This window comes from Xenopus laevis, chromosome 9_10S, assembly GCF_017654675.1.
Source record: "Xenopus laevis strain J_2021 chromosome 9_10S, Xenopus_laevis_v10.1, whole genome shotgun sequence".
In the NCBI taxonomy this organism is placed as follows: domain Eukaryota; kingdom Metazoa; phylum Chordata; class Amphibia; order Anura; family Pipidae; genus Xenopus; species Xenopus laevis.
The window spans coordinates 76,176,017-76,193,313 of NC_054388.1; the positions used below are offsets into that span (position 1 = coordinate 76,176,017).

A 17,297-nucleotide genomic window follows, 5' to 3' on the forward strand; every position below is an offset into this window, starting at 1 on the left:
TGCAGCTGGTCCTTTTAAGCTGAGATAGTTCCGCTATGAAGTGTAGTATTTTGTTAAGGTCCTTATGCTGCTTTGTTCACCCCTTGTGGGGTTCTCTTGTATGGGTTGTTTTGGAAGTTTTCAAGCAGTTGTTTGACATCAGATCTTTTGGTGACCTCCCTGTACTTCATGGCAGAGTGTTGGGTCCATTTAAAGGGAGAGGGAAGGTTGTAGAGGCTGTACTGGTGGGGTTGTGCAGGTGGTTTGTTGCCAGATTTGATATATACTGTAGAAGTATTTGATTAAGGTCTGACAGGTGGGTTTCTGGAGTCACAGTGAAGGCACTGATGTTTGCAAGGTCCAAATCTGTAATAGCATAGTCCACCACACTGCTACCTATATGGGAGTTTAGTTTATATCGCCCCAGTGAGTCTCCTTTGGTGCGGCCATTAAGAATAGAAAGTCCAAGGCTTCTGCACTGGTTTAACAGTTTTCTCCCCATTTTGTTTACTGTGCTGTCATAACTGTTTCTTTGTGTCAGTACTGATTCCTGGCAGCATTGTGCAGAACCCAGTATGTAAGTATTCCCCTCAGGGGTCAGGTAGTCTTTCTCTCTGCCTGTTCTGGCATTGAGGTCTCCATATATGATCACTTGGCCCAGGGACTGGAAGTGTGCATCTTCCCTTTCTAGGAGCGCATAACTATCTGGGCTGAAATACAGGGACTCCGGTGGGGGGATGTATGCTGCACATACGTATATGTCTGACTGAGAGGTTAGTAATGTGCTGCTTATTTTTATCCAGATATGACTCCTCTCTTTCTTGCTCTAATACGTTCTTGCAGCTCCTCCTTGTACCAGACTAATACCCCTCCTGAACAGCGGCCCTGTTTGGTGGTTTTATTCTTCTGGGCAGGAACCAAAAACTCCCTATAGCCAGTGGTTACCAAGAATTCATCCTCTGCCTGGGCCCATGTTTCCAGGAGGATCTGTATATCAATGTCATACAGTCTCTGTTTAAAGTCTGGATCATTTACTTTTAATCAAAATGCTGAAGCAGTCAGACCCTGGATGTTCCAGCTACTAATTATGAGTGAATTCATTATATATCCATGTATACCTTGTAATGAGCTCAATTGTATGGGTAATAGCAATTAACTCCAGCACACATAGAATGCTTAAGGGATTATTTCCGTGTTTAATGTTCAAGCCAACAATACAACATTTCAGGGGCTTACCCCTTCGTCAGGTACCTGACGAAGGGGTACGCCCCCGAAACGTTGTATTGTTGGCTTGAACATTAAACACGGGAAGAATCCCTTAAGCATTCTACGTGTGCTGGAGTTAATTGCTATTACTGAATTGTGGAGGGGCCGTCCTCCTATACCCCAAGCACAGTGTATAATTAACTGGAGAGGCCAGGTGTGCAGGTGCATTCTACTGCCTGAATCTCAGTTGTATGGGTCAAATCGGCTTCTAACTGGTTATTGCTGTAGGTTTGTTATTTTAAACTTTAATCACATACGTTTGTTGCATAATGTGCTGAGGAGGTGTCTTATCTCCTCCATGTTGCTAGCATGAGGGATCCTCTGTGTCCAGATATGGGGAGGTGGTTTTCTATACTCATGCCATCTCTGTGATCCCCCTTTTGGATAGATACTGTTTCTGTTTTGGGTTGTCATTGATAAGGTTTGAGGTCTTCTTACTATAGTAAGTTGGGGTAAGTTGGTTCTCTGTTGGGGTTGATATGGTTTGTGCCAGGCCTGTGAGGTCTGGTCTGTACAATATCCTTTATTTCTTTTGCTAGAAGGCTCACTCCTTGTTTGTTCAGGTGTTTCTCATCATACAGGTGATGGGGAGTTATGGGGGAATGTTGTGCCAGCTGTGTGTTTGGTATGGAGCTGATTTTGGTTTCCAGTTCTGCATTGATATTCTGTATAATGTGATGGGGTATATCCCTCCTTGGGAGTAGGGAGGACAGTATTATCATGGAGCAGGAGAATTGTTTCTGTGTAGTCTCTGTGAGTTGGAATAGTTTACCTACAATGTCTTATTCTTTATTGTTGATATTGTTTGTGTCTGTGTGTAGTACAATGTATGTGGGCTCAGAAAAAAATGTTTTTTGAATGATTTCTGATGCTTTTTCAATGGTTTCACAGCGAATTTTAGTGACTTGCTTTCCTGGAGAGAGGCGTCTTGTGTTGATGTACTTTCCATTAGAGTCCATTAACAGTACAATGTTGGAATATAGGGGTGTGTGGGGGGCAGAGGGTGTCAGTGTGGTGGTGCTGCCTTCCAGAATGTTATTTGGGTTGCATTGCTTTTGTGATGGTTGCTGGTTGCTTTGTTCTCTGGGTTGTGGGGGGGTTCCTGAGATCATGGCTATCATTGCTATTTGCTGGATTAGCTGTTGGCTGGCCACTGGGTAATGTGGCTTCAGGCTTCTTTTGTGAATGCTTTTGGGACACCATTTGTTTTTTAAGTTTTGTTATCTCCTCCCTGAGATGGGCATTTTCCTGCTGGAGCTGTTGCACAGAGAACTGGATTTCCTGCAGGGTTGCTTTGTGTTCACCTTGCTTATCTCTTCCTTTAGCTGGAGCTGCTCATTTACATTTCTTACACCTTGCTTCCTTTCAACTTCCTCCTTGAACTGAATGAAGGCTTTTTCTAATTGTGACAATCTCTGAGGATCTCGGGTGAGGGGTGTGGGGGTCTGGTGGGTGTTGCATGGCTGTCTCTGGAGTCTGTCTGTGCCTCTGTACCAGTTGGTTGGTCTTTGTATATTGCAGCCTGGGCTTTTATATGGGAAAAGATCTGTTCAAATTCCTCTAATTTGACCTCAGTGCCATGGACCAGAATGGTACCATTATGATATATATTCAAGGTGAGTATAACACATTCAGAATTCTCCTCATCCCTGACCCTTATCTGTCGGCCTGCACTGATACCCCCCTTAGTGAAATTGTTGCAGTGATTACAGAAGGCAGTGTGCCAGGCTACAGTATCCTCAGTGTAGAACAAAAGGTTTGTTTTTGTCCTGGGCTCATTGGAAAAGTCAGCAAACAAAATCTCTGGATTTTGCTTTATGGTTGCCTGTTTTATGGCTTTTCATACTTGGCTGCTTCTCTCCCCTTCTGAGTATTTGATCTCCAGGGTGTTGGACCCTCTGCTGGGTATGGATTGTGTACTGGGGTCTATGGAAAGGGCATTTACTACATTGGTTGCTAAATTAGAACTTTCCATTTTAAGAATGTGCTGTGCAGCTTCTAGAAGTGTGGAGAAGCTTGGTCTCTGCAACACTAACAGTAGCTTATCTTGATGCCCTACAATGAAAAAGTATCACATATATTGGCAGCAAACTCTCAATCAAAGCATTAAAGATGAATTTAGAAATAAATGCAATAACCTTTGTTGTGTACTGTGTACTAACCTAGCTTGTTCCTATTGGAGAGCAGTGTGGCTGTGCAGTGTAACACATAAGGGAGTGCAGCTTGGACCAGTTCCCAGCGAGAGATGCTCTATATAGCTTCAGACAGGGCAAGAGACAGGCCATGTAACTTGTTCTCAACCAGAACTCTCTCAAAAGACTGGACAAATTAATGGATTGTTAGATTGAAGCCAAACAAGTTTGTATACACTCAAGTATATTATCAGTGCAAAGTACTTTTACACAAACTATAGCAAGGCATATAATTAACAGTTCTTTTGTCAAATGTTCTAGCAGAACCAATAGGGTTTAGGTGCAAAACAAATATATATGTATTCCCTATGGAATATATATAGAGAGATCAGCGCCTGTGGCAACAGAAAATAGAAACAAGCATAGCGTAATACGTTCAATTAAAGGGAATATCACCCTGTGCGTATACAAAAATGATTTTTCAAAGGTGTGCTCCCCTTGTCTTTGGGCAGCTATTTAGTTAGAAAAAGAGAAAGGAAAATGGATCCAAGTGAATATAAGAACAGAAGGTAACCTTCCTTGTATAAAAAAAGTGCAATTCGATAGTGAGGAGCCTCCACACTATGTATAAAATGCCTACTTACAAACCACTATTGTGGTGTTGTGCATATCAAAAGGATTCTTTCTGATCCCTCCTCCAGCTCACCGCTCCTGCCAGACTCCAGATTAGAGATAGGAACCAAGGATAGTGTAATACCGCTTTTATTAAAACATAATTAAAAACAAGTAAAATGTACACTCACATTTACCCTCTTTGGGTAATACGCATTCAGTCCCACAAAGTTTGAGTATGCTCCCTCGGGGTGGTCCTGCCAATTCTTTCAGATTCCCCTGTGGTGCCTTTCCTGGGTCCAAAGCGTACCCCCAAACGTACTCCTGCAATGCCGCCCCCCCTCACCAACTTACGCGTCGGGAGGGGAGGCAGAAACACTATCGCGGAGAGCGCGATTGCGCTCTCTCGCAATAGTACAGCCGAATTTCCGGCTTTTTGCCGCCCCTGGAATCCTTTCAGGCGCTGCCGCCTGAGGCGAGCGGCTCAGGTCGCCTCATTGGCGGCACGCCCCTGCCCCTGAATAGTATTTGCATTTAGAAAAGCTTGATAAAACAGAGAGTGTGTAGAAGTATTTCAGCAGCAACTAGAGACACACAGGATGCTTCTTAGATTGCTGAGCTATCATTAATAATATGTGCTCTTCTTATATAGTAGGTGATGTCCTACAATGTTCCATTCAAAGATCACATTACATTTTTTTAAAAAAAAAAAAACAAGTGTGGTCAGTTGAGATCTAAACTTTCTATTGTTTACTTCTCTGAACAGAGCTTTCGTGTAACAAGAGATAAAGCATAAATACATGTTTATATTTCCTACTGGGGCTTTGATTATATCAATAGCATTGTAACCAAATACTATTAGCTTCAGCCCTCATGCTTGTGCATTTAGCATCTGTCAATGAATGAGATACTTTCATGTGGGAATATCCTTACTGTCTCCACAGATGGAATTACTAAGGGTTCTACTTGACCTTTATAGTTAATAAGAAGAAACTGACCAACAAAAGTCATCATTTATATACCTACATACATGTCACAGTGTATTAAACCCAGACTAAGTTTATTTGATGTATGGACATTAATACAGCGAACTACCTAAAACACATGCCCACACACAGGGACTGGCACAAGGAATACAGTATTGAATTTAGAATCACGTACCACTAAAATAATCCAAAAAATGCCTATTCTATAGATTATAATGATATTGCAAATCAAGTGCCTGTTGAGCCATAGACCTCTAGGTAGACTGCCCTAATCTTAAATACTAGCGACCAAAGGGAGACAGGAAAGCCAAAATGAAGACTGGAAGTACCTACCACACAAGAGGTTTCATACTACTTCCCCAGCTTTGGCTTCAGTAAAGCACTATGGGGAAATGACAGAGATTTATTATGAAGCAGGTAATGTAGAGGAGATTAATACAGATAGCTAATGTCAATGTTAGTTTCCTTTTTTCTGTAGTTCCCCAAAAGAAAATAAAGGAATCATAGTAATAATAATAATAATATTAATATAAAAGTGAAAAATTATAACATTATATAAAGTAATTAAAGATACAATAAATTGATTAAAAAATAGAAGGTCCACTGTAAGGCGTATATAGATATACTCATTAACTGAGCTTGATCCTTCTTGCTTGGCATTTGATGCTTAAAGATCCACCACACCTCAAATACAGACTACTCAAATATGAAAAAGTATTTGTATTGTTTCAAATATTTATATAGTTCCAAAGCTTTGCATACTGTAAGATAACTAGTACTCGTCAAGTCTCCAAAGTAAGTAGCCCAAACCAAATAATATTTCCAAGGAGAGGCTTTGAAGAGACACCTTTCTTCTGTTATCTAACATGGGCAAATATTCTAATCAGCCTAGAGCAGTGATCCCCACCCACAGCTTCACCAGCAACATGTTGCTCACCAATCCCTAAGATGTTGCTCTCAGTGGCCTCAAGACTGGTGTTTAGCATTCCTGGCGTGGAGGCAAGTTTTGGTTGCATAAAAACAAGGTATACTGCCAAACAGAGCTGCCTGTAGACTGCCAGTTGACATAGGGGCTACTAATAGTAAATCTTCAACTTTTTTTACATTGGAATGTGGCTCACGGGTAAGATGTGTTGGGTATCACTAGTGTTTAGTTAAATACAAACACAACTTTTTATTTTATTGAAAAGCAGCCTGTTGCAACTAAAAATACTGCTTGCTGCCTGGATCCTGCTCAGGAAGATGTCTGCCCCTGTTATTCACATTCCCTTTCAGCACCAGTTCTTGAGGACAGCGCCCTATCAGTGGAGGCCGCACTCATTACTGCAGCAGAACGAAGCGACTAAGCGCTCAGATTATTACTTTGCACAGACAGGGCTGGTAAAACATTCATAGGGTTTCTACAAGACTGGCAGTCCTTCGCTGCTTGTAGAAAGAAATGAGAAAACAAATCGTTGTTGCTGTGATTGTTTGTTAAAAAAAAAATCATGAATAAGGTTTCATTTGATGTCTGCTGCTACTGATGTTATCAGTGAATACCATCTCATAAAAAAATAAATAATAATTAGGGCAACTAAAGGGGCTGTTTGTGCCAGATCAGATTGTATTTCCATACAAAGCATTGTCTAGATACCACAGCCTGAATGTAGTAACAGCCTCTCAGCAGCAGTCCTAATCATTCAGTGTTCTGTACTATTACTGGCTTCTCTCATCTCTGCTGTGAATAGTACATTTGTTATAAACTCATATTAATGTTTCTTTCCCTGCTTTAGAGTATTAAAATACTGATCATATCAGCAGGAATAATTCGAACACAAAAAAGGCTGTAGGAAGATCACAAACAGTTCATTTGTCTGCCCTGTAGCTGAAGAAAGGAGTTGAATTCCTTTACTCTTAAGGGAAACATTTCAGTAAGCAATTTAATAAAGAATGATTGTTGAGGAACCATTTCTCGCCTATTCGTGTTACTTTTAACTTAGAAGAGGAAGGGTCATAAGACACTATTCACATTATTTCTCAGGTGCTCAGGCTACAAATATACAGTACATTTCACACATATAAGGATAAGATCTTGGAAGAAAATTTGCACCATAAGGTGTGATTCCCATGTGAGACATCGTCTATAATATTTCCTTTAGCTGTCTGCCCCCACCCCCAATTCGCACATACAGGTGCAATTTACTAATTGCTTGATATTTAAGGTATATTGATGCCTTTCTCTCTTGCATGTATCACACAAGTTACATTTACTTGAAAAGCTTAGAATTCAGTAACAACTGCAAGAGGTACATTTTAAATAATATTCTTTTCTCCAACCCAATCAACTCTGTTGACCCTGCCTGCTCTATCTCAGGAATGGGTAACCTCAGTTATTCCTGTTATGCTTCTTATTACAACTACCAGTGCCCCTGACAGCCATCAGGACTATGCTGGGAATTGCAGCACAATCACGTCTTCTTCCCTACTCTGGCCCCACAATATCCCACTCACCTTAGAGACAGTCCAACAACTCTACAGATAATTACACAGTGTTGGCTATCATATTTCATGCCAAATCATTCATTTTCATGGAAACCATATTAGACAGCACTTCGACTCACTGGAAAGTGTGTCGTGGATGTTTAAAGGGTTAATTATTTTATGGGAGGGTACCTTTTGGGATTTAAAATCTTGGTCTAGTAGGAGAAAGTGGATGTAGGGCTAGGAAACATGTCAAGTGTACTGGTTCTTTACATTTAAAGGCGATTTTTGTATTGCTTTTTATGGAAGAATTAAGTATTGAGATGTTTTAAAATATGACTCTTTGTGGTGCTGTGTTGCGAGAACACAAAACGCGTAAGGCTGTAATCCATATTTGTATTTCAATAAAGACTGTTTTACTACAACTGCCTGGAGGACTGCTCTTTGAGTGCCTACCCTACAAACAATATGGTGATGTCCATTATAATCATATAATCCAGATTTTTAAAATTGATTTCCCTTTTCCTTTTTCTGTACTAATAAAAGAGAACCTTGACCTTGTACTTGATCCAAGCTAAAATATAATTAATCCTTATTGAATTAATAATGAATTATATTTGAATCCTGCTATGCAGTTAGAACATTTAAACAGGATAGATTGTGTTTTGCAATCAATAGATGTTATTGTCGCTAAACTGATTATTGATAGGCAGTCTCTTCACAGTTTGTAGTCATGGAAAAAACAGAGTTTGGGTTACATAAAGAGAATAATACTTTATTTAATATATATTTTTATATATATATATATATATATATATATATATATATATATATATATATATATACTGTATGTATATATATACAGTATATATAGTATTATAATATATATATTATAATACTTTATTTTACTCAATCCAAAATGGTTGACTTCTAATTTAATGTTCAACCTATAGACATTTTCTGCATCTTTATCTGTACCCTAGGGAACAAGGCTGGCAGACTAAAATACTGCCTGTGTCTGACTTACAGAGATGTCATAGTTATGGCTGCTCCAGACCAGCTCCAGAATAAATTAGCAGGATGTCGTTTGAATGGAGTGGTCAGTTTTAAATTTGTATTAAATGCTGATTTGCAAAAAAATGATAATTTCAGAGGGTGACACCAAAGTTAAGGATTAAGACCTAGATCCAACTAGGTCAACTGAGATGCATAAAATTAGTGTCACATAACTGACAGCAATAACTCGCAGCCTGTGCTATTAGAAAGTTCTGAGGCTGTGAATGTTTATAGACAAACAGAGTCATGCACACAGTGGGTCTCCACAGATTAGTTGTGCAAGAGCAGGTATAAGAGCTTGCTGTCTGGCTACACTCAAAAAAAAAATAGTCATTGTAAATGAGCCGCAAAATCATATGAATCTATCAGTGATTACTGTTAGATCACTGTCAGTTTTAGGTGGTCTAAAGGTGGACAAATCCTGATCTCTGGCAGTTTTAGGGGTTTCAAATTTGACATTCATGTTCTGTAATGCTTTATCTTATCTTTATAGTGTATGTTGTGTTGCCCCCCTTGCACCATGTTGCACAAGCTCATACCACTCGCAGGGTGAGTCCCCTAAACAACAATATTTATCTTTTCCAGCAATATCAAATTATCAAGGAGGTGCAATGCTGGCATGCTTGTAGGCTCTGGTGTTACATTTGTGTATGAGACACTGTAGGGTTGTTGATGTGAGCTGTATAGTTATAAAATTAACTTTAAACATTTTTACCTTCATGGAACTGACAGATGTTCCACTGAAAGTAAGCCCATAACCTTTATGCATATTATTTCATCTCACTGTGTTTTCTATACCAGAAAATATATATACGGTATATATCTTTCTGTATTTTGTAATCCAAACAAAAATAAAAGATTAAAAAAAAACACGCACATCTTCCCTCCTAATAATAAGTCAATAAGCGGCATATGTGAAATAAAAAGCTGTGCTATTCATCTTAATATTTGCTTTACAAAAACAAGAGCAGATAGTGGCTGCTTGTGAGAGAGATGAGTTGCTAGGGCTGAGCTGCCTTTGATATCATATTAAGTACAGGAAAGCAGTCTGTAAAGGGGAGGATGGGGCAGTGAGAAAAAGAGTGATTACAGTGAGAAACATACATGGTGAAGAAGAACAATTGATTATAAGAAATAATCCCAAGAAACATGAAAATCACCACACAGGACAGGACTTGATACTGGAAATTTTTCTTGTGTGTGTAAAAAGTTGTTGTACGTCTAATTGCCTTTGAGCTTTGCTGATTATGTTGCCAGTTAGCAATTAAAAGATATGATTATGTTTTGGAGTATGGGAGGCTGGTCACATTGTCTTCTTTCTCTTCTGTTAAAAACTGGTTCAAAATGTCCCAATGCCTAAATACCCCCTTCTTAGATTAATGAGTTGTGACAGTTTATTGCATAGTGCAAGCCGTTAAGTACAGGGCTCCCTTCTTCCCCTCATAATTGCAGACACAATGTGCTATGGGTAGAACCAAGTATATGATGCTCTCCTTTACTTGCGCCCACCCACCTTCAAGTCCTTATGTTATAACCAGAAGTGTATTTATCAATCACATACGGCAAATAAAATACAGTTAAGCAAATGCTATATTTATATTGCATACACGTGGAAATATCAGGCTGGAAATCAACTAGCAGTATCAGATTTGGAGGCCTTTCCCAATAATTATATGTACAACCCTTGCACAATAATAGCCACTAAACTATTTGCTGCTCATGTTACAAAATTGTAATGTGTCCCAATAAGAAGATTCAGAGGTCCCAGGTAGAGTATCTCAAGCAGTCCAATGCAAAGCAGAGCTTGTGTTATTAATAAAAGGGTAGTGGTATCTGTAATGTATAATAAATGACAATACAAAAGCTGTTACAGTATTTAAGAGCATCATGTACTGCTTTCAAAAAGGAACATGCTTTTCAGCTCTGCTTGACCCTAATAAAAACTCTCTTGCTCCACACATTTATTCCACACATTTGTCTGTTCGTGGCCATTGCTAAGTATTGTTTCTACTGGACTTGTTCTAAAAATGTTGAATAAATTGTGGCTCTCATACTATTCTTCTTTGCCAAGTAGCTAGTGAAAGTGGCCACCGCTAAGCAGCGGTGCTTTGATTTGGTAGATGTTTTCAACATCTACTGCAAAACACATCTGTCCCCACATTGAGTAAAAACATTTCTTTCGATTTATCACTGCAACTCTACTATTTCTGGTCTTTATAGAATGTTAATCTTGGCACCACTGGCAGCTTGAATAGATAATGGTAAATGGTCCCATCAGGATTTCCTACATCCAGTGGATGCCCGAGGGAGAAGTAACTCATGTGGACAGGTGATAAAGTGCTCAAAACCACGTCCCATATATTTAAAAGCCAATGCCCTTCAATGGCTGATGCATTCACACTTAGATAATTGACGCTTTAAAACAGGAAATCAACATTTTGTGACAATTGCCTAAGACATATGTGCCTCCAGGATTATAGATGATTGCTGTTCAAATAAATATTGAGAGAGTCTAAGCATTTTGTTGCTCTGGGAGTTATTAATCACTTTGTTGACAAAGTGTCAAAAATTACAACAAACAGGCCAGATATGTCAAAAATGTTAAAAACAATGTTAAATAGACGTTGAATAAATATATATATTTAGAGATGATATTGGTCTGTCCATCAATGGAAACATGCATTTCATTCCTATGTTACAGTTTTTAAAATAAATGCAAAGTAATCACACTTGTATATGCAGGGCCAGATAAATAAGGCAAGTCCAGCATCTACATTGGGGGTAGTCAGGAGAGGTTATATAGGATTAGTTTTTGTGAAATAAAAGTATGCCTTACTGGTTGCCAGCATGCACATACTGTGTTAGCCTATTTTCAGCAGGTGGGCTGATCCGCAAATCAGGGAGCTCCATCGAGTTTAACTCTCTCTCTCTCTCTCTCTGCTCTTGCATGGTTCCCTGATTTGGCAATAGTCCTTGTGCAATAGCAGGTGTTGAAACATGATGGCATCTCGGCAGTCATGGATAACTAAAATCTAGCTTGCAATGATATCAGTAGCCTTCCTCAAGTCCAAGGAACCAGCTCCATGAGGCCCAAATTGCAGAACGTTTTTTATTAAACAAGGTGGGGTATTAAAATGTGCACATTTAGTATCTATTCATTCTTGGAGCATTAACAAGGGCAGAGAAGGAGAGTGAAATATTGGGGGCATGGTTGGTTATAGGAGTGGCTTAGGGGGTCAAAGAGCCTGCACCTGTAGGCTCTTGAGATGTAACTCAGTACCTGAATATAAATAAAATCCTTTCCTTTGTAGGTGGTACTGTCCTTTAAAGTACATGAATGGCATCTATTATTTGGAATGCTTGGGACCTGGGGTTTTCCAGATAAGGGCTCTTTCTAAAATTTGGATTTGTACTAAAAATCATTTAAACGTTAAATAAACCCAATTGGACTGTTTTTCTACCAATATGGATGCATGTAGATTGGTTACCATCAAGTTAAAAAAAAATGAAATAAAAATAATTTCTTAAAATGGACTTTGTGGGAGATGATGGTCCAGGAGTTTAGAGATCCCTGGACCAGGGATCCCATACCTGTACCAGTATTTTATTATGACATGGAGTTTATTTATCCAAGATGGGAAAATTAGATTTTGTTACCATTATTTATCATACTGTAAATCTATCTATTTAGAAACTATGACCAATTACAGTGTATCGATTTGTTACCTTAGAAAATGATGATTTCATTAGCACAAAAACATAGAAGAAATTGTATATGAGAAGCTGTAAAGAAAGAATGAATTCAGACCATGACAAGCAGTTTTATTTTGCAAAACGATCACTATACAGCAACAAATACATCTGCAAATTGGATTGAAAAACATAAACTAACTACCACCAGCCATTCGTTGAACACCTCATTATCTGTACAGGCATTAACGATATAAGGTAAATGCATGGGTTATCAGAACTATGCACCCATGGAAACAGAGCACAGGGGGTGATGCACTATTTTTCTCATTTGCTAAAGTTGAGAGGTGAATTTCATTGATCTTTGAAGGTCACATTACTGAGTGCATTTTGCACACTCTACAAAGTACTAATCCATTTACAAAAAGTAAATACGGCTGGTTTTCATAGTAAAGTCTGCAATACCCTGGAAACTTAAAATCCCAACCCGTTTTCCCCAGCAGAAAATGGGTAATTACTTTATGTACTTGCAGGCCCAATTTAAGTAAAATAAAGACAACATCCATTTTATTAAATTGCAATCGTAAGCAGAATTGGTACACAGTGAAGCTGGGCAGAATTTATTTGGATAATGCAAGGGGCAACAATTTTCCCTTGATGAACACTGTCCAAAAATGTTTTAGAACGTGACATCCGTCTATTGTTTTCTTCCAGTGAGAAAATGGCACAGCTGCCGATGACTCTGCCATTTTGCTAGTGGGTTAATTTTATTGTAAATGCTTGCCACCAATATCAAAATTGCCATGGTCACAATTTTTTGTTAATGTGGAGTGACAGATCACAATGTAAAAAAGGCAGCTCCTAAAATATACATATCAATCAAAAATGTGTTCACTATGATATACTGCAGCCCTTTTGCTCCTGTGCTGCGAGTTTGCCTTCATGCATATGTAGTAAGAACATTATAGCCACTAGCATTGGTTTTTTTACAATAAAACAGAATGATTGGTTGTCTGACTTTGTGCCGGGAGTGCCTCAATTGAGAGAGCTTTGGATTCCATCAGTGGGGCAAGAAAGCAAAAGTCCATTTCACCTAGAACTTACTGACAATGATTCCGCTGTTTATATATTCTATTGATACGTTGTTGACACCTACATGTAATAGAGAAATGTTGCACATTTTCTGCACTGGATAGTAGGAGTACAGAAGCAATTCGTAGGGCCAGTACTTCAGTGGAGTGAAAAGTCATTTGTTTCTCTTTATGCTGTGCTAAAATAGCCATGTTGCATTGATAGGAAAATTCTTTCATATTTAGATAGCTTAATAACATTATTGAGATCGAGAAGGAACAACATTCTCCAAACTTGGCCAGGTAGTTTTATTTCATAGGGGTTTTATATGAACAAGTAGTATACTAGGTGTTCCTTTATTAACACTGTGATAACAGATGCTGGGTCATTAATGTAGGCTAGGCTTCCCTCATTATGGATGCACATTATGCATGTGTACACTGCATATAACAGGCAAATATGTTCATATATACTTGATGACACTATGAGAAAGTGCAAGCAGCTCAGTCTATTACAGTGAGTAGTGATGTCTGGTATTTGGTATTGATTTCCTAGTATTTGTTCAGCAACTTAAAGACACAGAAGGGGTACATTTCTGCTCCAGTATAGACTGGTACCTGGCAGATTTTTAGCTGTTTAACTTTAATGAACTGATCAGGATGCAATAAAAAGCTACCTGTTGGTGGTAGCTACTGTTATATGCTAATATTAATGGTCTACTTTCAAGGCACCTCCATACTAATAATCTATCTATATATCACAGGCCATTTTCATAGGCTAAATAAGTCTTGATCTCTAATTAGATACATGCTCCTTTCCTCTTTGAGCAGAACTGAATGTGCCTCACCTCTGCACTCACACACACTGTTGGTATGGTCATTATTGGGAAATTGATCACTACTTAACAGACGTGGCTCTGTCTATCTGCCTGGCAATCACAATCTGTCATTAATACCTTATTTTATTGCTGGGAACTGTACGGCAACAGTTGGAAAGCCAAAGATCAGCGATGTTGAACAACACATATCGCTATATAGTAAAGTGTGCAAAAATGGACAATTGTGTTGAGACTTTCTCATAGATTGGCATGCAAACTCAATGAGTATAGCTTTTGTAAAGTAAACTTTTAGCAAATTTCTTGTTGAGAAAAACTAAAATGACATAGCATGTGCCCCTCACTGAATCTAAGAATCCCTTGATTAACCTATAAAGAGGCATTGGCAGAACATGAACTCAGACCAGTACTGGTGCGGAGAGTCTGCCACCCATGAAGAGGCAAGCTCTTTAGACATAAAGAGTAAAACTCAAACACTCACTAATATAGATGCAAAAACTGTCCACGGTTTGATACAATGTAATACAGCTGAAACTTGGTTACTACATACTCTTTAAATTATTCCAGAGCCTAAAACTTTTACAAACACGTCTTGTCATCACTCTCCCCTTCTACTAATAAGTCAACTGGCTTACAAAAGTGCAATTCTGATGTGATTTCAGCTTTAACAAATGGGGGACATAAACAGGCACAGCCTTGTTTGCGATTCTCTCTTAGAGGGAATAAGGAATCAGACATATTAGAGGGGTGAAATCCAGAATCGACTCACACTGCAGCCCTTTAAAAACGAGGCGCTCAAGGAAAGCAAAGTCACTTTTGTGTACTATCCTAGCATAGAAAGGAAAGTTGAATCATGACAGCCAATGCTCCCCAGCACCCCATACAGCTATTTCATGCTAAAGAGCTCTGCATTTTTTTTTCTGTTTTAGTTTTTTCTTTCTTTTTTTTCTTTTTTAATATATATGTGTAGTTTTTTTGTTCATTTTTATATAGGAAAAAAAAAGAGAAGCTTCCTAACATTAAATTATGCCTACCTAAAATTGCTTTACCAAATGGTGCAACAGACACAGATACTGTGAGTAATAAATGAAGTTTCAAGTATATGAAAGGTTTGGGAGAGTGAATGAAAATATGGCCACAGAGAAATATATATACATCTAGAATAATAATACTGTATCAAACAGGAAGAAAAAAAGGTGGCAGAAATGTTTGCCTATGCACAAAGCTAATTGTTATTTGAATGAGCTCTTCTGCTTGAAAGGGCTTGCACTTTATTACCTAGAATACAGTGCAGGCCTTTTTAGCAGCCAAGAGTCTACCTAATAAGTCTTAAAACAAGTGCTTTATGTTGGTAGCTTCTTCTCTTACAACACTGCCTCCCTATTTCCTTTGATACACATTTTCCATGTTGGTGGTACCTTTTTCACCATCTGTATGGCCATCTGTATTTGGACATGAGTGTGTACCTATTCTCCTCTCAGCCTCTAAAGCAGAAAGCATTATTAGAATAATTACTGGGACTGTTTCAATTGTTCAAGAGCTGGGCCAGTATCAAACTGAACAGGGAGATGAGCAGCCTTTCTGACTATACATGGCTCTTATGCAAACTTTATTCAGATGGTTGGCAGGCACATGTTGAGCTTACAACAAGAAATGTAGGCCTCCATGCAAGTATAGTCAAGAGCAGTGATTTATGTTATGCTTTGGGATTATCCTAATACTGTATTTGAAGGTTGGTATTCTTCCAGTGACTGAAGATAAACTACTGTGAAGTCAATTGTCAGAAACTCTACTCTGTGAGTAGCATATGAATAGAATATCACTCTTTGTGAAAGCATTATGAATATTGTGTAAAAACCCTACACTAATGTAGGTTTTGTTAAACTGTGTTTGGTTTATTTTTATAGGGATCTCTTAAGGAATGAATGATACCTGCTCTGAGCCCGAATCCTGCCAAGAGCTCATGCTTTAAATATAATCATTAATATTCATAATATTCTTATAATTATTTAATTTCATCCACTGCTAAAGTAGAACATTCATAAGCCCTGTTTCGCGAGGGCGGCAGTGACATCTTCTGCTAAAGTAGCAAGCTGTGGAGATTCTAAGAGATTGATGCTTCCAGAAGAGGACACATTGCTAAGACGATGAGGAGAGGCAGCACTTGAGCGACCTGGAGATTGGGTGATGATTTCGGCTCCATGGTCAACGCGGGCTTTTGCCTGATCTCTGAAATTCAGCTTCTGGCTGTCAATCTGCATCAGAGATTTCATTAAGGTTCATTAGAATCTTGCTGCATGTTACACATTTCAGATTTATACATACATATATTGCAAGCTGGAACCTAAGACTTACTATAGAATTTTACATTTGTATATTGGTTATTATTAACTGGTTTGATAAGTAAAAAGAAATGGTGTCATGCAAGTGTGAGAAAACGCATGTGAGTGATGGAAACATAGCAGGTCAAATGTTAAAAAAGGCCAGTTTCAAAGAATGGGACATAGAGATTTATCAACAATACTCATTTACGTAGCAAAACCTGCAGCCAGTTTATGACAGGCTGAATATTGTACATGTGTGCATAATAATTAACAACACTATAAATATATATATATATATATATATATATAGATATAGATATATATATATATATATATATATATATATATATATATATATATATATATATATATATATATATATATATATATATATATATGAAGAATACTACCACTCTCATCTAGAAAAAATCAATAATGTCAGGGTGCAGTAACCAAAAATCGTAGTGTAGCCAGGAAAGCGGGTCCACACACATAGGATTTATATAGTGAATAAAGTACCCCCTCTTGTAAAATATAAGGATATTATAAGTTACCGAGGAGTTTCATGACCATATAAAAACACGAGGACGAAGGCCGAGTGCTTTTATATAGGTCATGGAACTCCGAGGTAACTTCTAATATCCTCATATTTTGCAACTGGGGGTACTTTATTTATTATTATACACAAATTTTAGTGAGTCATGTGACAGAAATGACATCAGAACTGATGACATCAGAACTCACCGTTTATAAGGATATAATTTACAAGATATTTATAGCTTTTGTGTATTATAAAGTAAATAAAGGTTTTTATTTCAATTAAGGAGAGACCTGACGTTTCGGTCAGCAATCTGACCTTAATAAAGGTCAGATTGCTGACCGAAAC

General features: G+C 38.2%; 1 protein-coding gene across 13 annotated transcripts in view; it reads right to left on the reverse strand.

Moving 5' to 3' along the window:
* Positions 1–12,292: 12,292 nt before the first annotated feature.
* Positions 12,293–17,297, reverse strand: part of map2.S (microtubule associated protein 2 S homeolog) — a 133,589-nt gene continuing 128,584 nt past the window's right edge. For 12 of the 13 annotated variants that reach the window (XM_041577638.1, XM_041577637.1, XM_041577639.1 and 9 more), the window contains one exon: positions 12,293–16,342. In XM_041577638.1, coding sequence (XP_041433572.1) covers positions 16,127–16,342 — 216 coding nt within the window. In that variant the 3' untranslated portion in view covers positions 12,293–16,126. 13 annotated transcript variants of the gene reach the window in all.